The 26,810-nt window shown below is 51.5% G+C and overlaps 1 protein-coding gene across 5 annotated transcripts in view; it reads right to left on the bottom strand.

Annotated features, from left to right (window-relative positions):
• The window catches only part of SPTAN1 (spectrin alpha, non-erythrocytic 1), a 62,770-nt gene that overhangs the window by 7,349 nt on the left and 28,611 nt on the right, over window positions 1-26,810 (bottom strand). For 2 of the 5 annotated variants that reach the window (XM_047070304.1, XM_047070319.1), the window contains exons 21-46: window positions 26,232-26,366; window positions 25,017-25,165; window positions 23,898-23,957; window positions 22,597-22,795; window positions 20,334-20,438; window positions 19,890-19,913; window positions 19,314-19,349; window positions 17,347-17,394; window positions 16,492-16,583; window positions 16,062-16,206; window positions 15,773-15,954; window positions 13,780-13,879; window positions 13,422-13,619; window positions 13,178-13,324; window positions 12,144-12,247; window positions 11,896-12,058; window positions 11,474-11,488; window positions 9,519-9,650; window positions 9,204-9,341; window positions 8,102-8,206; window positions 5,700-5,908; window positions 4,887-5,007; window positions 4,546-4,667; window positions 4,050-4,182; window positions 2,352-2,450; window positions 252-411 (exon numbers count right to left, since the gene is read on the bottom strand). In XM_047070304.1, coding sequence (XP_046926260.1) covers window positions 252-411; window positions 2,352-2,450; window positions 4,050-4,182; window positions 4,546-4,667; window positions 4,887-5,007; window positions 5,700-5,908; window positions 8,102-8,206; window positions 9,204-9,341; window positions 9,519-9,650; window positions 11,474-11,488; window positions 11,896-12,058; window positions 12,144-12,247; window positions 13,178-13,324; window positions 13,422-13,619; window positions 13,780-13,879; window positions 15,773-15,954; window positions 16,062-16,206; window positions 16,492-16,583; window positions 17,347-17,394; window positions 19,314-19,349; window positions 19,890-19,913; window positions 20,334-20,438; window positions 22,597-22,795; window positions 23,898-23,957; window positions 25,017-25,165; window positions 26,232-26,366 — 3,121 coding nt within the window. The remainder of the gene's footprint in view (window positions 1-251; window positions 412-2,351; window positions 2,451-4,049; window positions 4,183-4,545; window positions 4,668-4,886; window positions 5,008-5,699; window positions 5,909-8,101; window positions 8,207-9,203; window positions 9,342-9,518; window positions 9,651-11,473; window positions 11,489-11,895; window positions 12,059-12,143; window positions 12,248-13,177; window positions 13,325-13,421; window positions 13,620-13,779; window positions 13,880-15,772; window positions 15,955-16,061; window positions 16,207-16,491; window positions 16,584-17,346; window positions 17,395-19,313; window positions 19,350-19,889; window positions 19,914-20,333; window positions 20,439-22,596; window positions 22,796-23,897; window positions 23,958-25,016; window positions 25,166-26,231; window positions 26,367-26,810) is intronic. The other 3 variants (XM_047070311.1, XM_047070329.1, XM_047070338.1) reach the window with 3 other exon arrangements.

Genomic DNA, 26,810 nt, shown 5'->3' with positions numbered 1-26,810 from the left:
GTGTCCGCTGCCGTGCCATTTTGTTTGTGCTGTGACGCCTGTCACTCCCTCCTGGGCTAAGGACCCACGGCCCCCGCCCTCGGCCTCAGGACACGGTGTCTTCTCAGACACCCCTGCAATAGATCCGTTTCTTCTCTGGAGAAGAAAACCAACTGCTGAGGAAACACATGAGCTACGGCCCTGCAACAATCCTCCTGGCCGGGGAGGACGAGAAACTTGGGGCCAGGCTGGACGGGCCAGCGCTCACTCACCGATCCAGGACTCCACCACGTCAGCCTTCCAGTTGAACTGAAGGAAGGCCGAGTTCTCATCAAGCTTTGCCTTCCTCTGGGCAGCGGCTTTCTCCAAGTCTGACACCTTCCCGTTCAAGCCCTTCATCTTTGAAGAGATGTTCTCCTCATGGTGATTGTTCTAGGCCACGGAGAGAAGGCATAGCCTGGTCGGCCTCACCCCCGGCCGCAGCCACCACACCCGTACCCTCCCTGCCCGCAAAGGCCCTCCAGGCCGGTGAGGCGGGCCGTGCGCCCCGCTGCCCTCCTCCGGGGGGAGGAATGGCAGGGAAGGCTTCTCCACGGGCAACACGGAGTAAAAGCCTTGAAAGGGGAATGCTTGCAATTCCACTCACAGGAAGCAGTTCTGAAGAAACACTGAGGAACGTGCCGAAATGTCACAATGATGTATTTGTTAGTTTGGTTTTTTTTTTTTTTAAGTAAGGCTTCACACCCAGTGCAAAGCCTGAACTCGTAACCTTGAGATCAAGACCTAAGCTGAGACCAAGGGTTGAATGCTCAACCGACTGAGCCACCCCCTAACAAGGGAACCCCTCGTTAGCATTCTTCATAGCAAAAATGGAGAAAAAGCACAGATACTTCCAACTTACTACACATCCAAAAAAACGGCTACTACGCACATGCAACAAAAACAACGTTCAGAGGGGCCGAGGGGACCCGTCGGTTCAGCATCGGACTCCAGCTCGGGTCATGATCTCACAGTTCATGAGATCGAGTCCCGCGTCGGGCTCTGTGCTGACGGCTCGGAGCCTGGAGCCTGCTTCGGGTTCTGTGTCTTCCTCTCTCTCTGCCCCTCCCCTGCCTGCACACACTCTCTCTCTTTCTCTCTTAAAAATTAATATTAAAAAACAAATAAAAAAACCCAACAGTTCAGAAAAAGCGGACACTGACAATTCTTGGGCCCCAAACACTCAGATTCAGTCTTGGATAAACTGCATTTGAAACCATACACAAGTCAGCATAAAACGTAGAGAGAAACTCAGGGAGGAAACAAAGACTGTTGCTGACAGCAAAGCACCGGGCTCCGCTGGAAGGCTGCAGAATATTCGCAGTCACGGCCCAGGCCACAAGAACAGAGAACACGCAGCAGGGCTGCGTGCGCGTGGAGATCGTCTGCAGGTCTCATCTCTGTTCATACGTGGTATGTTTCTGAAATCAGCTTTCCTGTTAGTTTACTGGCTCATAAGCGCAAGGGAGAAAAGCTCTGCAGTGAGCACGGACTTGAACATACTGCTACCTCCTACGGACCGGATCCCTAGTCTCAACCCCAGGCTTGGAGCAAATCCCGTGACGAGAAATCTTATCTACTTGTTGCGTTTGCAACAGGAAGCTACAGCTGTTAAAAGGTACTTGTCTCGTGGTACTGAACATCTGTCACCGCACCTAAGTGATCGTGTCACTAAGTCGCGACCAATGGCAGCACTGCGCCTAGTCTGGAGCGCCAACACGCAAGTGACCTGACTTCACTGCTGGTGAGAAAGCCCAAGACCCCTCCCATCTGCCCTCCCTCAAGGGCTGCCGGACCGAAATAAACCTCGTGATTTTAACACATTTGTTTCCAAAACATCCTGGACGCAGCCAGGCTTCGCAGTGCGACGTACATCGACGGAACTGGACCTATCCTATCCAGGGGAGGCTGTACGTGTGGAGGAGTCAGGGAGGTGAGGCATGCAGACCTCGCTGGTGATCGATCCTTCTGGTGGCTTTATTTTTCTTGCATTTTCTAGTACTTCTGTAAAGAGCTTGTACCTCCCAAGAAAAACTAAGAGAGCCGCTATGTGGGAATGCCAATGTCGCAGAAAGACCATCAGGGATGCTTCTCTGCTTAACAAAGGCAGGGAATGTAAGTGCTGTAGAGTAACTTTACCAACTGGCTTCGGAAAGGGGGAGAACACCCGACCAATCATATAACCCTTCTCTTCTTTATGGAATACGGGAATGGAATTGCTACCAGTCTCTATGCAAAAACCTTTCTTGGGGGAATATTCCAGCAGATGGACTTTGTGCGGGCATGCATCCCTCGTGTGGAAAATGAACATTTTACAGGCAGGCCAGGCTCACCTTCTTAACGAGGTCTTGTCCGTTACTGCAGACGTCATTCACACGGTCCTTGTGCACAGTGAAGTCTGTCTCAAAAGCTTCGTGTTTCTTTAGTAAGCCCTGGAGTGGAAGCAGAAAGGCCAGCTGCTGAGGGCCTGGCATGTGCCAGTACCGGGCAGGGGGCACAGAGCACAGAGTTGTAAGCCACCTGACCTCACACGCGTCCCAGTCTAGCTGGAGGCTGAGGACACAGGGACCGATGTTAACAGGTAATTATGAAGGTGGTAAAACCATGATGTAGCAAGTAACTGGCAGCGCAGGCTGAGCTTGAGAAGGGACGTCAGGGAAGGCCTTACTGAAGGGGTTAACTCCTGCTAATCAACCACTACAGCGTCCCTCTTCCCCTTACAAGACCACACAGAAAGCACGAAACCCAACACAAGCTTAAGACACACCCAACCAAATGGGGACTCTCAGGCTGTTTCCCCTGGGTTCAGCTCCTAAGCGACCTTCCAAGTCTCCCTCCCTCGGTACAAGTGAAGGGGCGGAGACAGGGCCTCTGCACGGGCCGGGACCGTGCAGAAGACAGACAAACCCTTTCCTCTGTCTAAACCACCCGAATAGGACGCCCCCTCTGAGAACGTGGCTCGGGGGCTACCCAGACTCTTGGGAACGCAAACTCTGTCTCCACGGCTGGTGGCCCAGATCCGGGAACTTCCGACCAGAACGTGTGGCTCCTCCCAGCAAGAGGGGAGGTGTTTATCCAGCCCGTGGCCCTGGCCTGCTTGCCACCATGTGGCGTGGATGGTGTCATGTGATGCCTGGGGCTAAGCCTCGAAGTTTCCACCTCTGCCACTTTGAATGCTGCCTATGGCAGCTGGGCAAGGCAGCTGGAGGGAGGCGAAAGGAAGGGAACAGAGATGTGCCAGCCGCCAGGGACACTGTCGTGGTTCCTTGGCCCACAGCCCCCGCCTTGGGGCTGTGTGAGGGGCCCCACTCGAAAGTGGTACAACCACGGATAACAAGCCGCTGCTGCCTGTATGACTGTGACACGGCCACAGCCACCCGTGTGCTCAGGGTGTGGGCTCGTGTGTCCCCTGAAAACAAGGGCGTCCTAATCCCTGGCACCTATGAACGTGGAACTGAGGTCTCTGCAGATGCAGGTATAACCAAGTTCACATGAGGTCACTGGGGCGGGACCTAATCTAGCAGGATTTGTGTCATTTAAGAGGGAAATCTGGGCACAGACACAGCTGGAGAGAAAGCCATGGGAAGACAGACACAGAAGGAAGAGCCACGTAGAACAAGCAGATTGCAATTCTACTGCCACGAGCCAGCCAGGAATGCCAGGGAGAAGCTAGAAGAGGCAGGAATGGGCCTCCCCTAAAAGTTTCAGAGAATGAGGTTCTGATGCACCTTGATTTCAGCCTTCCAGCCTCCAGAACCACAGGCCCATAGATTCCTGCTGCTGTACGCCCCAAGCTGAGGGCCCCAGGGGACCAATGGGCACCAATAACCCGTGGAAACGGGGCCCCGTAACCGACCATGGGGCTCTGGTCACCAGGGCTGGCGGCCAGGGCAAATTTGTCCAGAGGGGCAGGGTCTCTCGCATGAGGTGGGAGGACTGAAACCAACCAGCGAGACCGTGACTGCTGGCCGAGAGCTCTCCCGGCGTGAACACAGCCACTGAACAAAGCAGCAGGCGCCAGCTTCTCTGACCTGGATCGCAGCAAGAGTGTCTCCGTAATCCTCACTGGCTACCAGGGTCATTTTCTCATTGATCCAGGCTTCTTCCTCCTCCACGTTGGCTACAAACTGCTGATACTCCAAGGACTCCTCCAGCCGCTGGCCTCTAATTACAGGAAACGGAAAACAATCAGCCATTGCCACTAACTTCAATTCTGATAGCTAACATCTGCTTACAAATATTCACACGTGCGGGACATAAATGGTTCCGTCAGGCCCTCCGCGTAACATGCAGCAGAGATAGTGTTGTTCAAACGTGAAATTTGGGAACCACGTGCTGGGTTCAGATCCACATCATGGGACGAGCTGAGCACGGGCCTGTCGGAAGGGGCTCTGAATGAGCCAGCTGTGGTACTTGCACACCCAAGAAAAAGGTCCAGGCGGTGGCAGGAGGGCCCAGAAGCTCTGAGCCCGGCCTTGCACGCTGCACCCACATGCGGGACACGCGCGCCTTCCTCTGGCCGCTGACCTGGCTGCCGCCAGCTGCTTCAGCTCCTTCCAGTGCTCCACGAACTGGGCCAGACGCTGCTGAATCTCCTCCTTCCCAATGGTGTTGTCATCAGACAGCTTCTTCCCAGTGTCCAGGACACCCTGCAGGGCGAGAAGGATTAGATCAACAGCTATCATCTGCTTCTAGACGCATCCAGGAAAAACCTCAGCATCACACCCACAACTTTCTTCCAGGTTTGGAACGAGGGGTCATAAACACCGTTAGGCCTCAGTGAAATGAATGAGAGCAAAAGATTTCTCTGCACGTCCCCAGGGCCCACGGGGTCCCCGCCACCGTCTCGGCCGGAAGAGGTCCCCCACCTGAATCGCAGGCTCGTGTGCAGCCAGTTCTGCCTCCAGCCGCTTGTGCTTCTTCCTCAGGTTCTGGACGCCTGTTAGGTCCCGGCCGTAGTCCTCGGAGCTCACCAGCAGCTTCTTCTCCCTGGACACAAACAGGCACTCTGCACCTCCCTGTCTTCAGCTGGACAGGTCGGTCGCGAGCTGTGAACCTACATACGCTACGATGTCCTCTGCCTACATTTACCCCTCTCTCCACAGAAATCCTTGCCGGCGTCCTGGGAGACGAAAGCCTCTATTTCCCAAACGAAGAGTGTCCACGTATGTATCTAGGAGCACCTACCCGGTGCCGCCCTATCAATCCTACTTCACCAAGCGTGCACACATCACACGTAGAAATACATAAAGATACGGATGGAATTTTTTAAGGAAGCGAGGAACAGGAGACAGGATTTTGTCCTTAAATAACGGTGTGTTTACATAAAGCTACAGCAACTTTGTGACAGGGTAGGAATGACAAACAAAATCCTTCCTTCAAGGACTGATCCTGCTGGGCGATCAGGCTGTCGTCTCCGGAGGGGCAGTGGCCAAGTTCCCCAGGGATCCCAGCGCAGCTGTGAGGTGCTGCCACCACCCAGAGGCCATGGATGACCCTGTCACAGCACACCTGGGTGCCAGGAGAGGCCCGGCACGTTCTGCCCCACTTCCCCGGAGAGGGTGAGACCTCGTGGCCAGGCGGTCCGGACACCCGCCCCGCCTGTGGCTCCCAGTGCCCGCCACCCGAGGCTCAGCGGGCGTCCCGGAGGACTCAGGATGGGAAGCCCCAGGGACACGTACTTGATCCAGGACTCCTCATCATCCATGTCCCGGAAGAACTGGTGCAGGCGATGGGATTCATTCAGCTTCGCTCGCCGGGAGGCCGCCATGCTCTTGATCTTCTGGAAACGACCGTTGATGGTGTCCCGCTTGTCCTTCACTTGGGACGTGTCGAAGGCGCTGCTGGTCATCAGGCTGTCTGCTTGGCTGTTCAGGTCCTTCAGGCGATCCTGGGGCAGGGGACACAGCAGGAGGGGTGAGAAACCTGGGTTTCCCGTGACCATCTTCACAGGTTGTGCAGTACCGACGATGCCAAAGTGCAACACGTGGGGCCCTGGGGCTCTAAGGGATCAAAACTACTTTTTTAATGACACAAAGACATTTATGCGCCCCTTTCGCTGCGTGGATGTTTGCACCACGATACAACGGTGGGGGGGGGGGGCGCGGTGCAGACGCCTCGGCTCAAGGCCGTACCAGCAGGAATCCCATCCTTCCTGGGCACACGCTTTCCCTTAGGGGCATCCTTGTAAAAGCAGAAGTTGTTAGTGTCATTCAATATCCATCTTGGAGTACAGGCCACTTTTAACGTCCTGTGTGACCAAATACTTCTGCCACGTACTCCGGCTCGAGGACCGTCCTGCAAAGGAGCACGTGTCGTGAGCCCAACTAGCTGCTATTTCACAGGCCGTCATTTTCATGCAAAAGAACGATGACCAGCAAACCACGATCATCCAGACGTCGGTATCTGACAAATACTTGTCGAGAACAAAGCAAACACTGTCACTTTCGGGAAGATGGAGTTTGCTGTGACTGATAAACCCGAACTTTCATGTGAAAATGAGGATTCCAGTAGCTGCACGTTCACCTCCACAAGCTCGACAGCTGCTCGATCTGTGAAGATTTTCCCGTTGAGAGTGGCTTTGATGTTAGCAGACGGCACATGTGATATCACATAAAAAAATGTGCCAGCGTTTAGAAGTCCTGCATAACTCAGAGTGTTTTCCAAACGATTTTGTAACATCACGCATGGGTAAAAAACAACAACAACAAAACCAAAAACCAAAAAAAAAACCTTTCTAAGTCCAAGATGGACCCATGGATTTTAATATTAAATGGTATGAAACACTGATCGATAGAGTTTCAGAGTCCACTTTGCAACTCACCTTTACACAACTAGCATGTACTGAGTTTGGTGTTAGAGTATCTGTCATCACCTGGATTAAAACACTGTTCCCTTCCCTAACTCCCTGTGGGACGCTGTGTTTGCCCCGTATCTGACACACTCCCATAAACTGAATTCAGAAGCAGCTACAAGAATCCAGCTGTACTCCATTAAGCCGGACATTAAAGAGATTTGCAAAAATAAGGCCAGTGCCCCTCTTCTGTTTTTTTGGTTTTGAAAAATATAATTATCATCCATAAAGCATGTTACTCATGTTAGGGGCGCCTGGGTGGCTCAGTCAGTTAAGCATCTGACTTCAGCTCAGGTCATGATCTCACAGTCCGTGAGTTCGAGCCCCACGTCAGGCTCTGTGTTGACAGCTTGGAGCCTGGAGCCTGCTTCAGATTCTGTGTGTGTGTCTCTCTCTCTCTGACCCTCCCCTGTTCATGCCCTTTCTCTGTCTCAAAAATAGGTAAATATTAAAAAAAAATTTTTTTAAGAATGTTATTCGTGTTAATTTTTCATGAGCTCGTTATTACTTTAGGTAAATAAACTCGTTCTCAGTTTTATTCTTTTTCATTTTGAAATAATTACAGACACACAAGAAGCTGTAAAAGCAGTACAACTTCTCCACCTGATCTCAGCCAAAGGGCCGAGAAGTGATAAAGCAGTACAACTTCTGTCTGTCTCTCATCCAGCTTCTCCCCACGGTAGCAGCGACCACGGCGTGCTAGCAGAGCTGGGACGTGACCCTGGCGCCGTCCACGGGCCTTCGTCAGAGTTCACCAACTTCATAAGCGTCCACGTGTGTCTCTGGGAGTGCAAGTACCTACCACGTAATTGGACCCTACGTGCAGATTCACGTAACCCAAAGCAAGAGACATTGTTCCGTGAGCACAAAGGAACTTCTCTGTCCCTTCCTCGTTTGCTGCACCCCACCCCTGTGCCTAACTCCTGGAGACTGCTGCTCTGTTCTCCATTTCTGATTTTGTCATTTTGAGGATGGCAAAAAGCCCTTGAGACTGTTTTTTTTTTTTTTAATGTAACTTTTAAAACGTGATTAATAACAACAAATATGGACAGACAAAACCCACATAAACTTCCCAGGGCACCTTCAATCATAGTGCTGGGCATAAAATGGCCCTGAGGCCAAACGCTGGAGATCGAGGCTTCAGCTGCCAGACATCACACTCCTTCCCCCAATGTGCCAGTTCCAGCACAGCTGTGTCCCCGATAGGGTGCCACCGCCCCCTCTAGTCACCTCATGGGCAGATATGTCAGCCTCCAGCAGCTGGTGCTTCTTCAGCAAGTTGTTCACAGAGGCCAGGTCTTTGCCGTAATCCTCAGATGCCAGAAGGGCCTCCACCTGGGGGTGAAACACAAAAGTGGGGGCTACCGTGTGGTGCCCAGCACTATATGATGCGTTGAGTGTTCCGGAAAACCCAGGACGCCCGGTTGTTCGGCCACGTCTCTGGACAGCTGCAAACGTGTCAATGACAGGTTACTGCTGTTACAGCGACTCTGCTTGTACCGGCCCGTGCGGCCTGACTCCTTCTCTCTCCCTGTCAATCAAATGCAGATTCAAGAGCCTGGGACTTGAAATACTACAGCTATAGGGTCATGGAGCCTTCACCGAGGCACAGGGGCCAAGTGAACAGCAATCCCACCTCGAGGAACCTCCCCCGAGGGAAGAACCGGCAGGAGGGACAAAGATTAATGTACAAAGGCGTTCAGTGCAGATGTCCCACCACAAAGCCGGGAACACCTGAGTGTCCAACAGCGTGGGAATAAAACCACGGCACAGCTGTGAGTTATTCCAACGTTTAAGAAGACTTTGCAGTGACTTAGAATAGCACGCCCAACACGCACTAACGAGAAATGACATCGTGAGCTCAACTATATATAAAAATACAGCTATGCTAATGTTAACGGAAATACATACAGATGAGAGACAGATGTTACTAGTGGTCTCTAAAAATTTTGATTTCTTTACGCTTCCCTTACTTCCCGAATTTTCTACCAACTCTGGCCTCCTGACCTAACTGCTACTTTGGTTTCTATCTGGGCACAGACTCATCAGGGCTGCCAGCCACACAGACCCCATCATCACTGTCTATCTGCCTTCCCTACAGAGAGGAGTGAGCTACAGCCCAGTTCCCACCACACACAAGCTCTTCTTGTCGCCTTCATTCTCTCTGCTAATAAATCCCCTAAAACACACACCTCTTATCTGATAATGAAGATTTCTGTGAAAAGGGGCACCAGGGGAGCCCTGCCCTTTCACGGTCCGGGGCTTACTGACTGGCCCGTCATCCCAAACGACCAGAAATCCTCCAATGGTGGGAAGGAAAACCTGCCATTACCTCGGACAGCCAGAAGTCAAAGTCCTTGATTCCAGTGTTGAAGTTCTGCTGCTTGTTGGCCTCTTTCAGTTTCTGGCTCTTTTCAGCTGACTTCTGCACCAGGAACTGCCACTGGTCTGCTAAGGCCGCCAGACGGGCCTGGGGAAGAGAAAGGAGCCATGGGAGATGCTAAGCCACGGAGAGCAGCACCCTCTCCTGAAGCCAAGTGACTGGCGGAGAGGGCGCCATTCTCCCAACGTTCCCCACCTGTAACGTGCACAACTCAGTTTACGCTCTTAGGACTGTGTTTCAAAGTCATCGTCACACCCACCATACCTTGACAGCGTCCTCGCTGCCAGCACAGGCCCCACGCTCGATGAGGGAGTTGCCCGTGTCGATGACACCACGGATCCGGTCGGCGTTGGCGTGTAGCTCCGCCTCGAAGGCCTGGTGCTTCTGGTGCTTGCTCTGAAACACCAGAAAGACCGCCTTTCAAAACCAGGTCCTGCTCGGTCGCTTCTTTTTCAGGGATGAGGGATTGTCAGGAAGAAGGGAAAGTGGTAGAAAGCTGAAAGAACTGGGGGCAAGTGACGTTTTTTAGTGACGGCAGACACCAAATTTTGGACGTATTTTAGGGCTCAGTGTTGGGAGTTTGGCAGAAGGTCTGCACCAGGAGAAGAAACGAACCCGCTCAGGAGTAGGTGAATTGAGTCAGTTCTTAAACCAGCTGGACTGGCTATCTGGGAGCGAAGTCCTAGAATTATATACTTTTGAACATTCTGTATAAATCAGCAACAGGCAATTGCAACGTTTCATTTACTCGGACATCAATTTCTCTCCACGGCTTACTCCTTAGCACACAGAGCATCTAACAGATAACACACATCTGGCCCGCTCCTCCTGCAAGGCCGAGATCACTCTAGACGGTCAGGCTGACCCTCCACTGACAGAGAAGAATCCATAGCTGCTGTAGGCTGTGGCTTTGCTGCCTTCTCATGAGGTAGCTGACATTAATCAAAACTTGTGAATACAGTCAACATCCAAGCTTGACAGTAGCTAGCAATTTATTTTTGCCAGGAAAAGAGAGGGCCGGGAGAATGATGGGCTCCTGATGCTGGGGCTGGAAGGGATTATTAAGAATGCACAGAGAGGGGTGCCTGGGTGGCTCAGTTGGTTAAGCGTCTGACTCTAGATCTCGGCTCAGGTCATGATCTCACGGTCTGTGAGACGGAGCCCTAGGTCAGGATTCTGTCTCTCTTCTCTCTCTGCCACTCCCCACCCTCTCAAAATAAATAAACAAACTTAAAAAAAAAATCCACAAAGAAACAGAAGGTCTAGGAAACACCACAAGGAACAGTGCAAGGACACAGCTGTGGCACAATTCTGGGTGAGAAAGGGAGGGTCCAGGGGAAGGTATTATTTGGGGGAAAAAACTAAAACACAAAAAACAGCACGGTCGGGGAAGGATTCTGCATCAAATGTTTCATTTCAGGGGCAGGAACTGTCAAAGGGTGGAGCCGCTGGGCTGGCGCAACGCGGCGCTGATGTCGAGGTGGCTCCTTCACGGACTCCGGTGCCTGAGCCCCGGCTGAGACCGAGAAGGGTCCAATCCCTCCTGACCTCGGTCCAATTCCCCTCTTCTGTTTCTCGCTCCCATCACTCCTCAAACCGCACCTATCCTGTTTCTTCATTGCTTCCATCTGTTCACAGAGACATCTGAGCTACATTTGGACTGAAAAATCCCCTTCACTAACCCCCTGAGTAATCATGTCCCCCTTCTTCCTTAACCTCTCACCCCTGGTCCCTGTTAGATTTGGAAGCAGATCATCTGCTTCTATGTGGCTCTTTGACTGTCCCTCTCCAGGGACCAGCACCTGTGGATGGCAGCCTGGGTGCGTCAGAAAACACACTGCGCTACAGACTCCATGCTCTCGGCCTCCAAGAACCGTGAGCACGAGTCTACACAGACAAAGCTGATTATTATTATTTTTTTTAAAGAAGTGCCTCTGGAAAGACAGCCGTTAACTACTGCCCCCAAATCAAACATTGCACAGAATGTGCCTAAGTGACACATGGGGAGAGGGAAGGGGGAGCAGGGCTGCAGGCTCATTAGGACAGAGAAAGCCACATCCCACAGGGACACCTGATGGAGTGTGATGGATCATTAGAAATGAGAAGCATGGGTGAGGAGACACGAGTGACTGCGTGTGGCCACAACAAGGATCTACGCAGAAGGACACAAACACTGGAGCGCATTTAACTAAAACTCTTTTAAAAAATTAAAAACTTACCAGCAGCTTGGAAAGCTACAAAAATAGATTAAAACAACAAGAGTTCAGTATACTGAGGTGAACGCACATCTCAGCCCTTAAACAGCAGCTCATTTTGCTGTCACACTTCCCCTGGGAAAGCTCAGCCTTTGGGGCAAACAAGAGGGGACCCAGCAGACTTTTCAGAGCTGACACGGGGCTTCAGAGCCTTCAGAGCTGATAGGCTTCCATGGGGAAACATGAGGAAAGCCCTTTCTCACGTCTGAGAGTCTGGTGACCCTCTTCCACTGGTTCAGCTTCTTAGAATAATTTTCATCGGCTCCAGCACATAGAACTGGTTTTCTAGGCACAGCCTCCTCTTCAAGACGCCTTCTCTAACAAAACCTACCCCGCTCACTGACGCGGGCCATCGCAGAGACGAGAGGCCGTTCGGACCTACTCACCTGGATGTTGGTGGGGTCCTTGTATGACTCATCACTCGCGGTCTGTAATTTCTCGCTGATCCAAGCCTCGATCTCATCCACGTCCCGGCTGAACTGCTGGAGTGTCTGCGATTCTCCCAGCTTTGATCTCTTCTCAATCATCTGGGCTTTTAGGCGTCGCCACCTGACCAAGTGAAACCGAGCCCAAAGGTGAACCTCCCTCAGAATGGGACAGTCCGGGAGGCCGGTCAGCACCACGCGACACCCACCTGTCCAAAACCTCGTTGCGCCGACTGGAGATGTCGCCCTTGGCATAGTGGCCGGCGGCAATGAGCTGGTCAGCAAAGGACTGGAGGGCGGCGATCTTCTCTTCCTGGCGGCAAACAAAGGCGGGAGGTCAAGGTGGGTGGGACGGCCCAGCCTGGACCGCAGGTCTTGCAAAGAGAATGGTTACTCTTGGGTGACTGGGAACTCGCTGTGGCAGGATCAGAATACACTGACACTTTAGAAGGCGAGTAAAAGGCCAGAAGAAAGCTTGATTTCGACCATTACGAGAGTAGAGTTTAACTCAAGAAGACGCCAGGTCACACTGGGGACAGGAGCTACAACACCAGAGAATGTCACACACAGAATCAAACTGGTGGGAAAAAGGAGTCAGATTTCAACAAGATGAGTTATAAATCGAGGTTCCTGTCTTCCTGAGTTGTTTCTGTTCACGCATTCTCTTTCCTTACTACACGTTATAAATTTCCTCTCTGTGGCATCCCCATTAAAACCTCAGAAATACCATGGGGCGCCTGGGTGGTGCAGTTGGTTGGGCGTCCGACTTCAGCCAGGTCACGATCTCGCGGTCCGGGAGTTCGAGCCCCGCATCGGGCTCTGGGCTGATGGCTCAGAGCCTGGAGCCTGTTTCCGATTCTGTGTCTCCCTCTCTCTCTGCCCCTCCCCCGTTCATGCTCTGTCTCTCTCTGTCCCAAAAATAAATAAAAAACATTGAAAAAAAAAAAAAAAAAAAAACTCAGAAATACCAGAATTTATACACCTAAGTTTTAAAAACCATTTTTCTGTGTGTCCTTTTCCCTGGACCATACAGGTATCTGTTGGAGGTGTAGAGAGGACGGTTCTTCCTTTGTATATTCGATATCAAGTATTCCAATTTAAGGCAGGGGCCAAAACTGTGACTCACCCAAGTCAGTGACTAGTTTTTATTCTAGTCGTTATTACAGAAAGGAAAATAGGCCAACAAAGAGAGACGACCATCTGGAAAAATCTACATTTAGACCTGAAGGTACAAAGGCCTCACCTGCACGTTAATTGCTTTGTCGAAGTCCTCGTGTTTTTTGATCAGAGCCTCCACGCTGTCCAGTGAGTCTCCTTTGTCCTCAGTGTTCAAGAAGGCCTCCCGGGCGGCCATCCAGTTCTCAGCTTGCTCGCAGTCCCGATGAAACAGCTACAGAAGGGGAGGCAGGTGGGAAGACGGGGCCTCTGGCAGTGAAACCCCGGCCAGAAAGCCCGTGGCAAAAGGGCGTGATGGCCCTCACACGTACCTGCAGTTCAAGGCACTGATCCAACATCATCCTGCGCTGAGCCCAGGCCTTCTCCAGACCTGCACGCTCCCGATCGAGAATATCCAGTTTCTCCTTGACCTCTGGGCTGGCATAGTGCCCATGAGCCAACAGCTGCTGCCCAAACTGCTCAAATGCCTGGAAAGTGCCAGCCCTGGCATCAATTTCCGTTCGGTGCTCCTGCCAAGAGGAGGGAAGGGGTTAGATAACCCGCTCTAGACGCCCACCGTCGTGTCAACCACCGACTCACAGTGAAGGGTGGTGCTGGCGGCAGAGGCAAGGTCTTCCCGGCCCCGCAGTGCTACCTCCTTTCTGCTGCTCGGCCGGCAGGTCCACCTACCTGGTGTCGCTCCAGCAAGGCTTCAGCTCCGGTGACATCCTTGGCGAGCTCGTCTGAGGACACCAACCCTCGTATTCCATTGATCCAAGACATGAGGTCCCTGGCAAGCAGACCCACAGAGAAATGGCTATTATATTACCTGGCAAGTAGGCTTTCTGCCCAGGAAAAAAGAGCCACGCCACTCTGGTCTCAGAACATTATTCAGGGTGAACTAGTTAACCCACTGAATGATTATTCAGGGCTAACTAGTTATCTACGAACTAGCCAATCTACTGAATGGCTAACTAGTTCATCTACATCTCTGGGCATGTTTCAAATCCTCTTGTTCGTCTGAGACATTAAGAAAAACTGAAAGACAAAAAAAAAAAAAAAATCAAGCGTTCCTCAGAAGACAATGAACGAAGTCTGTAACTCAGATCTTCTGTTTCTGCAGAGGAACAGGTTCTAACAGAGACAACAGCTATGGTTAAGTTTTCCAGATGAAATCACTCTTCTTTGAGCCCACAGCTGTCCCAGGCCTCTGCACATGCTGAACCCAGGTTCTTACTGATGTCCGCACACGAGGGTGCAAAAATCAATGTGTAAAGGCACAGGTCCTAGGCTTCCTTCGATAAAATACACCCACAAGAGGCAAATCCACAGAGATGGAAAGCAGATTCAAGGAGAGGGGAATGGGCAGTGATTCCTCATGGGGTTTGGGGTATTCGTCTGGGGTAGTGCAAACTGTCAAAACTACAGAGAGCTGGTAGTGGTATAATGCTGCAAACACACTCATTATCAATGAACTATATACGCTTTAGAATATGTAACCGTATGGGGGCATCTGGGTGGCTCAGGTCATGATCTCATGGTTAATGGGTTCAAGCCCTGCATTGGGCTCACTGCTGTCAGCTCAGAGCCTTGAACCTGCTTTGGATCCTCTGTACCCCTGCTTTGGCTCTCTGCCCCGCCCCCACCAGTGCATGCTCTCTCTCTCCCTCCCTCTTTCAAAAATAAACTTAAAAAAAAATTGTAACTCTATGTTATGTGACCTTAACCTCAAAAAAAAAAAAAAAAAAAAAAAAAACCCAACTCCTGCCAGAGAACTGCCTGCCCTCTCCTATCTGTACAGAGGAAATGCCTAGATAAAATACACATGTACACGCACGCAGGTATGTGTGCAAGACCCTCGTTAGCACAAAAGCATGCCACGAAAAAAACACCTGTCCTGAATGGGTGCCAGGGACCAAGTCATAGATCACCCACCAGTGGAGCGCTACGTAGTCTTAAGACAGGTCCCAGGTCACGGGAGATTCTGCTAGACAAGTGATCTGGACTTTTCAAAACCATCAGGGTCATCAAAGTGCAGAGGGATACTGTTCTAGGTTAAGGAGACCATTCTATCACTGCAACAGTAATTCTCAACTGGATCCTGGACCAAAAAATAAACCCTGGCTACTGAGTACACATTTGAGACAACGTGGAGAAACCGGACGCAGACTGGATTCAATACTGCTGGACTGGACTGGGTTAGACCGTGGGGTGGAGGACAGATGTGCGGTGAACAGGAAACCCTTGTTTGCAGGAGACACAGGCCCAGGCACTTAAAGGTAAAGGAAGGGCCACGGATCTGCAACCGACTTTCAGGTGGGCCAGCAAGACAGAGTAATGTGTTTGGAGGTTAAGCCGAAGTCGTAAGAACTTCACTGGTGACTACAGATGAAGGATGTCATCCGTGTTCACCGCTTCAGGCTATTTTTCTACAGCCTTGAAATTTCTCTAAATAAAACGACTGGAAGACACTAAGGTACATCTCTACTCTGAAAGATTCGTCTGAGGAAGAAACAGAAGAGGGTCTGGCGGGAAATGGGGGAGAGATGGCGTGCATGTGCACATCCTAGACCGGGAAGCGGACACTTATTTTTTGACTTGCTGTCATCTGCTAGTTTGAGGGCTGCACATCAGCCACAGAGCGCTTTCCCAACGAGCACACAAACGCTTCTCCGCTCCATACCGGAAGTCACTGAGGAAGCGTTGTAGGTCATGGGAGTCGCCCAGCTTGGCCTTACGCTGGTCCGCGCGCTTTCCCAGGCTGCTCCATGCCTGGTCCAGCTCGGTGCACTTTTCCTGCAGGTCCTCGGCTGACTCGGGGTGGGACTGGATCAGGCGCTCGGCTGTCTCCCCCAGGGAGTTGACCTATGGGAACAAGGTGGCGGGATGGCAAGTGAGGGAGCCGTGCTCTGCCAGGTGGCAGCTGTGCTCCACCCGGGGCCAAGACAACAGAGGGCACTGCCACCTCTCACCTTGTCGCCAAGAGCCGCCAGATCTCTCTCGAAGCCCTCGTGCTTGCGCTGTAGGGCCTGGACGCTGGCCAGATCGTGGCCGTAATTGTCTGTATTGAGAGCCTGATTCTTCTCTTCAATCCACTCTTTGGTTTCGTCGGCATCTCTGAGGGGAGACACACAGGCAGTTAACGACCGCTGAGCACGGCTGCCCCGAGTACAGGACGAGACAGGAAACGGATTTAGCTGTGGTGCCTGGACACCAGTGGCTGCCATGAAAAACTCTAAAAGAGCAGAAGAACACACGGTCATTCGCTCACTCACTATTTACCAAGCAGTCTACCCCATGACACGTGTCCCAGATGCCAGAGCCCAGATGTCGATCAGATCCAAGTCAGCCAGCTTAGGGACTGCCAAGGTCAACGCTCCCCCAGCCCTGCGCCGCCCTTACCTGTGGAACCTCTGCACCTCGTGGGCGCTGCCCAACAGCTGGCTGCGCTCCTCGGCCAGCTGTTGCAGGGACCGCCACCGTTCGTTCAGCTCCTGCGGGAGGACACGGTCAGCTCAGCCATCCTCTCCGCCACGGGCCCAAGCCAGGCTCACATGGGGGGCAGACAACCAAAGCGCCGGGGCCTGGCTTGCGAGGAAAGGGTGGAGCCCAGATGGTCTCCCACTTCCGACCTTCCTGGCTAAGTAGGTTAGCAGACACTAGAGCGCAAGTCCAGAAGGGAAGGACCTCGCCAATGTCAGCCACGTGTGATGGCGAGAACGCTCTGTGAATATCTGACCTAGGATCACCCCTGAAGCTGCAGAGACACGCAGCCGGCTCATCTTCCCTCGCATCTCCCGGCCTGGTGCCTGCCACGGAGCGACTGCTTTGTGAGCACAGCCGTGTGGATAGATCCCAGAGCCTACTTCCCCCGGGCACCGAGGGCAGGCCGCGGCAGCCCAAGAGGGGCAGGAGCGCGCAGGGCCCGGTGCTGGAGGAGACCAAACACCGTGGGGACCAGAATGAGGCCAAATGTCTCCTGTAAGGAGGCAAGGGAGACATTCCCCGCCTTCCAGACACTACACTTCGTGCAGCTCCCAGCCCCGCTACAACCGAAGGGAAGGCCGACTTTCCCGTTAAAACCTGGCGAGTTCTTGACCAGGAAAGCCGACCACACCGCCCTGCTGTGTGAGGAGAGTGGACATTTGCCCAGGACACACTCGGCCCCAGGAGAGTAACAAGTGCTACAGATGTAGTCAGAAGAAGGAAAACAGTGAAGGGAAGCGGGAGCCGAGGGGGCTGGCCGTGGTCTCTTACCTTGATGGAATTAAAGGTGGCCACGGTGTGAACCATCAGGCGAGCAGACTATGGAGGGGAGGGAAGCAGAAGAGCAACACTAATCAAGTGTCCGCCAATTAAGAGACAATTTTGAGAAGTGCCATTAGGTCCCGATTATCAACCAAAATTATCTTTAAGGGACACTGTCAAAATTCTGAGCACCCAGTGGAAACGCATAAAGCACGACGTGATTAAGTTCACTTGCTGAAGAGTTAAGACAGTGAGTGGTGACAACCACCATTAAAACAGCAGGCTGGCGTTGGGGGTGGGGGTGGGGGGAGGGGGCGCCTGGCAGGCTCCATCAGTGGAGCTTGGAACTCAGGACTATGAGTTCGAGCCCCATGTTGGGAGTAGAGATTACTTAAAAATAAAACCTTAAAAAGAAATAAAACACCAGCTGGCTGGACAGAAAAAAGAGCTCAAAGACTAAGTATTCGTGTCTTCTTCCTGTTCATGCTACAGAAGAGTCCAGAAAACACCCAATTTAACAAATGCTGGCAAATGAGACTGAATGAATACACCAAGAACTTCATATCTCTTCTTGGCTACTGGGCTGCTGTTCTTTTTAACAGTGTCCCCTCTGAACAAAGGGCAACAACCTTACCAGATTTTTAAACAGAACAAAACAGTGAATTAACTATCTTCTCATCAATGTAGAAATCAGATGCCCCTTGGGATCTCAGAGCCCACTTACTTTTGTCTGAAAGAAACCCCCCATTACAACGCCTGTAACCTTCAAGTATGTTGGGAAGGGGACAGGCCAGACTGGGATGCAGGTTAGTCAGGCTCCTTGGGTGTTCCTGGGACACACCCACATGACACTTCCAACCAGTGTGGGCGTGTACAGGGTTCAGAAGACGCCTTTGTGTCTCCAATCATTTTCAGAAATGGAAGGATTTTCTGGTTAATTTTAAATTTTTGAGGTGGCATTGACGTTTATAAAGCCATCTGAAATCACTTCTGCAAAAAATACCTGTTACCAGGAAACTCTGCCAAGGGTTAGACAGGTAAGGGTGTTGCCCCGTCACATCACCACTGATCATATATTGTACAGAAGAACAATTAAGGTTGAGAAAAGGGGAGAAAGCTGAATCAAGGGGAAAAGGTATTCTCCCCGGAATATGGAGCCTCTTCAATAAGCAGAATGATCAGGGCCAGGGGGCCAGAAGCAAGAGACCCTAGTCAAGCACCCCCCCCCCCCGGCATCTGTTGGGAATGATGTCTACTGTGGTTGGTATGTCTTTTTGTTCCTCCTTTTACATCTGTCTGCAGCACCTGGTATCTTCCAAGAAGCATTTTGTAGACCACCAGGGAAAGTGGCTAGGCAGAGGTAATGTCCTTGTTCCTGTTCTGGCCTTGGGGACTGCAATCCTGTGGGCGGGGCCACACCTAACTACACGGGGTCACCTCTGCAAAGTTTTTTCTGGCAGCAACATGGGTCATAAATGCCATTGTACTGAGCTTTTCCATGGAACACTTTGCTCCTCTAGGTTAAGGATCACATTAAAAAAAATATTTTTTTAATGTTATTTTTGAGAGAGAGAGTGAGAGAGAGTGAGAGAGAGCGAGAGAGTGCGTGTGAGCACGTGCGCATGAGCCGGGAAGGGGCAGAGGGAGAGGGAGACAGAGTCTGAAGCAGGCCCCAGGCATTGCACTGTCAGCACAGAGCCTGATGTGGGGCTTGAAATCATGAGCCACAAGATCATGACCTGAGCCAAAGTTAAACACTTAACCAACTGAGACACCCAGGAGCCCCAAAGATCACATTTTAAGACCTGACAGAGTCAAAGAGTATAAGGAGAGGATCAAAAAGAAACCACCCCAAACAAGTCCAGAAATGACCAAAGACTCCCTAAATACTCAGAAACAGACCCCCCGGAAAAACACAGAAAGTAGCTCTGTTCCTGAAAACCTTAGGAAATGATCATTTGCAAAGGGGTTCTCACCTTCCATGGGGAGGCTGTCTTTGAATCCGTTTCATCCTATTCAGTGGAGGAAGCAGAGTTAGGCAGCCGTACAGGGCAGCAGGAAACGACACACCCCGCCCTGTGCTGCCTGAGGCGGGGGTCCCCAGAGCGATTAGCCAGGGTGGGATTCCCTCTGGGATCCCTGACTTATTGCTGGCTCATAGCACTCCACAAGGCCGCTTAAGGGAAACGAAGTCAACAAAGAGAAGAGGAAAATTCTAGTCGTTTATGGAGTGAACAGAAATGAAGAGAATGAGGAAATTTAATAAGAAATCCACCAACTTTTCTGTGTCCTGGTCACAGGATTCCCTTTGAAAAAGGCTAATAAACCAACCTGAACAACTGTTGTGAAAAAGTTTTAGAAAACTAAACAGAAAAATCCTTTTTATCTCTTGGAGAACGGAAACAGAAACCGATTTCTGCTATTCCCTTCCCACAGAGTTTTATAAACAAAAGGCATCTCTGAGGTTCAGGGACAGAAATCCTTAAGCGGCTCAGGATTATATTCTTCCCGGGACCTCATCCCCATCACGATCACGTTCCACACAGACTCACCCTGGGCATCGCGCCATACACCTCCTACAAGGGGAGAAGGAAATAACTTTCACTGTCACGGTGCACACACACCTGTCAGACCCGGACGCGAGGAGAAAATTATAAAAAGACACACAAAGGCCACAGGCACTTCTTAAGAGTCTAACAGACCAAGTGTCCGTATATAAAAACTTTTCCTCTGGAAGGGGTGACTTTACTGTTAAGGGCTACATAAACAGTAAACAACCTTCGCGACATTAAATGGGCACGTGGAGAAGACAGGAGCTATTTTCCCCACTATGCGAAGGGAAACAAACTGGTTTAGGATGGCAGAGGGGACCCAACCCCACCCTGGCTCCACCTCTGTGCTGTGGGACATTCCGGATCGAGGGTCGTGCTAGGAAGGGACCAGAAGCAAACTGCTTCTGCCAGGAGCACGGCCTCCGCGCCAGCCCGGACACTTGCCTGTTGCTGTGCCGCCTGCACCTCCTCTGCCATCAGACCTTCCGACTCCAGGTCTTCAGCCACCTTGTTAATGTCCTTCAGCCGGGACTCATTGGCCTTCAGATCCTTTAAAGCCAAAACCACAATAACTAAGACTCCACGAGTAATTCAAAAGAGAAGGCGGGCAAAATATGTTCATAAGCTATGGTTCGAACCTACAAATTTCTGGTTAACGGGTATCCTATGAGCTAGTTTTTCTATTACTTGGGCAGTCACCCAAATCAGAAATCCTGACGGTCACTATTAAGAGAGCCAGAGGGGCACCTGGGTGGCGCAGTTGGTTAAGCGTCCGACTTCAGCCAGGTCACGATCTCGCGGTGAGTTCGAGCCCTGCGTCAGGCTCTGGGCTGATGGCTCGGAGCCTGGAGCCTGTTTCCGATTCTGTGACTCCCTCTCTCTCTGCCCCTCCCCCGTTCATGCTCTGTCTCTCTCTGTCCCAAAAATAAATAAAAAAACGTTGAAAAAAAAAAAAATTTAAGGGAGCCAGAAAATAATAGGGCGTTGGGAACGGTTGGTCTCAAATTTGCTACATTAATTGCAGTTCATAAACCATTATTCTGTCTGAATGGAACTCTGCTTTTACTTTTTTTTTTTTTTAAGTTTATTTATTTTGAGGGACAGAGACAATGCCAGTGGGGGAGGGACGGAGGGAGAGAGAGAGAGAGACAGAATCCCAAGCGGGGTCCGTGCTGACGATCCCTTATGCAGGGCTCGAACCATGAAATCATGAGATCGTGGCCTGAGCCGAAACAAACAGTCGGATACTTAACTGACTGAGCCACCCAGGAGTCCCCATCTTTTATCCTCCTTTGGAGGAGAGGAATGTGTTTTAGTTTTTTTTTTTTTTTTTAGGAATTATTTATTTGGGAGACGGCACGTGTGCATGCGTGCAAGCAGGCAACCGGCTGAGGGAGAGGGAGAAAGAGAATCCCAAGCAGTCTCCGCGCTGTCAGTGCAGAGCCTGACTCACGGCTCAATTTCATGAAGCCTGAGATCATGACCTGAGCTGAAAGCAACAGTCGGACACTTAGCCGACTGAGCCACCCAGGGGCCCCGAGGGGATGTGTTTTTAAAATGTGATGAGGGGCGCCTGGGTGGCTCAGTCGGTTGAGCATCTGACTTCAGCTCAGGTCACAATCTCCTGTCTATGGGTTTGAGCCCCACATCAGGCTCTGTGCTGACAGCTCAGGGCCCAGAGCCTGCTTCAGATTCTAGGTCTTCCTCTCTCTCTGACCCTCCCCTGCTCACGCTATGTCTCTCAAGAAAATTTAAAAATGTTAAAAAAAAAAAAAAAAAGTTAATATGATGAAATTCTGATGTCAGCTCCTGTGGGAGAAAAAGCCCCTCAACCCACATGATCTGGTTCTACAACTCTTACACTGAGGAGTGGACACACAAAATGTAGTTTACGCACAACGATGGAATTCTATTCGGCCCTAGAAAGTCCTAGAATGTTGATATAAAAATGAATCTGGAAAAACATTACGCTCAGTGAAAGCAGTTAGTTGCAAAAAGTCATATAACGTAGGATTCCACTTATACGAAACGTCCAGAGCATGTAAATCCAGGGACAAAAAGCAGACTGCTTGCTGCTACGGGCTGGGGGTGACGGGGAAGGACGCTCCGATGGGTAGACAGTGTCCTTCTGAAGTAGAGAAGGTAACAGTCGTCTAGCACCATGACGTGCTATATGCTTCGGAACTGCACACTTCAAAACGGTCAACTGTATGCTGTCTGAATTTTATGCCAATTAAAAAAATATTTCTAGAGGGCACCTGGGTGGCTCAGTCGGTTGAGCGTCCGGCTTCGGCTCAGGTCATGATCTCACAGTTTGTGGGTTCGAGCCCCGTGTCGGGCTCTGTGCTGACAGCTCAGAGCCTGGAGCCTGCTTCAGATTCTGTGTCTCCCCCTCTCTCTGCCCCTCCCCTGCTCATGCTCTGTGTCTCTCTGTCTCTCAATAATAAATAAATGTTAAAAAAAGAAATTAAAAAAAAAAACACTTCTACACGTTTTGGTATTTTACGTCCCAAAACATTCTTAGAAAAAGTAGAGAAAACCGCACGTGTTCCCTTGAAACTAGACTGAAACAGTTTCAAGTTTTTACAGAGGGCTACACACAGCTGGCAGGGCACAACCTGTGCCACGCCGGTTGCAGGAAACTACAGTCACAGACGCAGAGAACCGAGTCTCCAATTTTTCAGCTGAGCTGCAAGACCTCCCGTACCTTCTGGAAGTCGTCAAACTTCTTCTGCAGCACCTCGACCTGCTCCAAGTCGGCGCCCACCTCCTCGCTGGTCAGAGCCGCCTCCTTCTCGTTGATCCACTGCTGCAGCTCGTTCGCCTCGCGGAACAGCATGAACCGCTTACAGCTCTTCTCCAGCATGCCCTTGCGCTTCTCACCCAGCTCCAGCAGAGAGCGGTACCTGGGTCATCGGACAGGGTGACAAGAGGGGGCAAGGCAGGCAGTCAGCTTCCCGTGGAGACTAACCTGAGGGCAAGTCACCGGGTGTCTCCGAGATGAGGGTCCGAGGCCATGAGTTGGTAATGACGGTGCCCAGGGGACAAGGCAGCAGAACGCGGATGAGGATGAAGCCCCCGGGGCCCCACACGACAGCCTCAGGGATGAGCGCCACGCTGTTCACACCTGGGTGGCTCGGACAGCCCGGCACACTCATCCCGGGGCCAACGTCATGACCACAAATGACTGGGACCCAGTGTCTAGCACGGTAACACAGGGGTCATGCGAGCAGAGCTGAGAGACGAGATGAGTGTGCTGAGCACAGCGTATGCAGGGCTCCCGCTCCGCTCTGACTCTCTGAGCAGCCCCTGGCGGCGGGCGAAGGCACACCGAACTTTAAAACAGCCTCACGCGGGACGTCAGCCTCTCCGAACAGCAGGCAATTTCTAAAGCGGTATCTCTATTTCTTGGAAAGTTTTGCCAACTTCAGAAGGAAAATTAGGTTGAGTACAGAGTATCTGTACCACGTCGACAGGTGGAAGACTTCTTAAGAATCAAAGAATGCTCGAACTCTTGCGAGCTAAAACACAAAGGGCTGAACTGCTCACTACCTTCGGAGACGTGCAAATGACAAACTTAGTAAGACTAAGGTAAAGCTTAAAGAAAAGCTACCATCACCATCAAATCTAAGCTTCTCAAAGTGAAAGAAAAAAGCAACGAGCTACCGAGAATCAGAGCACTTTAAAGGGAGGCATTTCGTTCCTAGTAGGGAACACTCCGGCACCGGCCTTTGGGCTCGCTGCCGATAGTGGCCGCTCCACCACCCAAGCCATCAGGGGGGAGAACCGACACCACTCTGAGCACACAGCTGCACACAGAAGGGACCCGGGGAGGCAAGCGGCCACCGACGGGGCACAGCGGCACCAAAACCTCTTTCCTAGGAGCGCAGCTGCTGCAAGGCCTCACAGTCCCCCCCACCTCGTCTTTCTGGATGAACGAGTGCCTTGGAAAGAAGCGGCAGAGGGAGAACGGGCACGGGCGCTCGGCAAGGCCGCCCGCCTACTCACAGTTCCTGCACCTGCTTCATACGCAGAGACACACTGCCGGCCTCCTTAGTTATGCGCGTCCTGCACGGGGGCACAGCAAAAGCATGCACGAGTTAGTGGGATTAATCCACGGGAAAGGACAGCGGCAGCTCCGACTCGTGCCAGGATGCTTCAAGTAGGGGCAACTGAGGCGTCCGTCAAAAGCTCTCAGAAGCAAGCCAGGCCACGAAGGACATCAGTAAAGAAAAAGCCGGCAAAGTAAATTAGAGGAGTTAGTTCACCTTCATTTTCCTGAAAAATCTGCTGTGTTTAAGGCAGACAACTTTCCTGTCCTGGCAACACCAGTCATGTCACAGAGCAAGGCCAGGGGGACACAGGACTAGCATGAGAAAGACCTGGACTGAGAGCTTCATAGGCTCCTCCAGTCACGTATGGGGCCTGCTGCTTTGCTCCCACAGTTATGATCCAGGCCCAAACTGCTCTCTTGTCTCCATAGTAACAAAAAAGGTCTGGAAGTAGACAAATAACTGATCTTTTCAGGGATCGCCAGGGTCCCCAAAATTCTGTTGTCCTAAACTCTAGCGAGACATAGCTTCTGGATATTTTTCAAGTGTCCGAAACCTTAAGGTCATCAGCTGAGCAAGACATGCCATACGGGAGGGACACAGGTCAGTATGGGGGCTTAGCTAGAAGACAGGACGGGACATTTTATAAAAGATAACCTCCACCTCCAAGCACAAAGCACGAGAGAGAGCCGCTCTCTCAACAGCCTTTTAAAAGGCGCAGAGTTGTAGGGGTGCGGAACCTCTAAAAACCAATCCAGAGCATATCCCAACTGGAGGACAAAGGTTAAGAGAGTAACGTTTAGAAAATGCTGTTTAGGAAAAGACTCTTACAAAAGCCAGGAAAGAAACAAAACAAAGGAAAATAAAGGTATCGGTCAATGGTTTGAGGTCCCAATAGGACACTGGAGGTTAAAAGTGACTTGGGGACAGTGGGCAGAAGGCGTCCCGGGTACATGCGGGCACCAGAATGGCCGCTCCAGAGCCTCCAGACGCCACCTAAAGCTCGGCCTGTGTGGGGTGTGAACTAAGCCCCAAGTGACCCCGGGACCTCTGTGGTCGCCAGCGTGGCCCTTACTGGTGGTCAATCTGCTCCTGGCGCACGGCTATGCTGCCCTGCTCCTCCAGCAGGTTCTCGCGGGAGGCTGACTGCGCGGGGTCCAGCTTCTTCACGTACGCAGCCGGCACGAAGCCCTGGCGGTCGTTCACCTCCACCTTCCACCAGTCCTAAGGAAACAGACGGAGAACTGAGAGCAAACTCCTGAGAAAGGGAGGAGCCAAGGAAGCCTGTGTGCGCGCACGTGAACACGACGGCTCTAAGCGTGTGAAGAGGATCCTGTGACCGCAGCAAAGTCACTCCGCACAAGGACGGACCTGCCGGTCCTTTGTGACCTGCCGAGCATGGAGTGGGTCCCCAGGGAAGCCGCAGTGACACCGAACAGAAAGGACACCCTCCTGTTAGACACGCCAGAATGGCACTGACGCTGCAGCCACTAGCCACACGTGACTACATCCATTTAAATAAGTTAGAGTAATAACCACTTGCACCAACAGCTACCGCAGAGCCAGCACACATACAAAATGTCCACCGTCATAGCAAGTTCCCCTGGATAATGCTGTTGGGTAAAGCAGAGTCAGACCAGAAGGTCGGTTTAGAGTCTGCAGAAAAATACAAATCACCGGGGTTTTTTTGGTTTGTTTTTCTCAAACTCTCACGATTAGGGTAAACTGGGGGTGCAGGAGTAAGGGTCCTTAACAATGGCTGTGGACATTTCTCTAGCCTTAACTAAGACCTTGTGGGAATTATCAGATGATACATGGAGCACCAGGCACTGCACTTCAAAGCCACTGTCAAACCAGCACAGGTCAAGGGAAGAAGGCTGATGAACCAGGAAACATCGAAACATTTGAGCAGACAGAGCCTATGGGGTAATGCCACAGTGCTCTTCAACTATCTGCTGTAGCCACAGAGTCTAGATTAAGAACCGACAGTTCTTAAAAGGTCCTGAAAAGATGTGGCTCTAAAGAGAGGGAATTTCACCTCAAGGTGTTCAATCTTGAAGCCAAGCCATTCTCGAGACAGCTGCTTTCGGGCATTCAGGAAGATGGACAGATTAACCCTCAGGATCACACACGGGGTGAAGCGGTATCAAGGGGGAGACCAACTGGGAGGCTCTGGTCTCCTCGAATTCTAACCCAGCCGTATTTTAGACACGATGACTCACAGACACGCAGCTGAGCAAAACCGGTAGTGCTCGTGGAAGGAAACGCACAACCACTTTCGATGCCTTGCCTTGTTGGTGCTGTTGAGTAAGGTGAGAATATCCCCTTTCTTCATGGTGACCTCCCGAGGGCTCTTCTCCTGATAGTCGTAGAGAGCCAAGACCAGCTCCTTCCCGGTCTCATCATCCATGGGGGCCACTTGTTGCTAAAAATCCAAAGGAAGGGCACACACGGTTAAAGGCTGTCTGTGGCGTGTCACCTGAGTCCACAACAGACTCCCAACTTCAATGGCCGTACCAAATTTACCACATGCATATTTGAGAGCTCTTCTCTGAAGCTATCAGTAAAATCTGACCGACCCCAGAACTTAAGCTGTTGGAAATCTTTACTCATTTTAAACTGTTTACGCGGGGCGCCTGGGTGGCGCAGTGGGTTAAGCGTCTGACTTCAGCCAGGTCACGATCTCGCGGTCCGGGAGTTCGAGCCCCGCGTCGGGCTCTGGGCTGATGGCTCAGAGCCTGGAGCCTGTTTCTGATTCTGTGTCTCCCTCTCTCTCTGCCCCTCCCCCGTTCATGCTCTGTCTCTCTCTGTCCCAAAAATAAATAAACGTTGAAAAAAAAAAAAATTTAAAAAAAAAAAAAAAAAAAAA

Source organism: Lynx rufus, unplaced genomic scaffold, assembly GCF_022079265.1.
Source record: "Lynx rufus isolate CCGP_SWC_20201006 ecotype Redwood Valley unplaced genomic scaffold, mLynRuf1.p SCAF_10, whole genome shotgun sequence".
NCBI classification, from domain to species: domain Eukaryota; kingdom Metazoa; phylum Chordata; class Mammalia; order Carnivora; family Felidae; genus Lynx; species Lynx rufus.
This window is presented reverse-complemented; position numbering and strand designations above follow the sequence as displayed.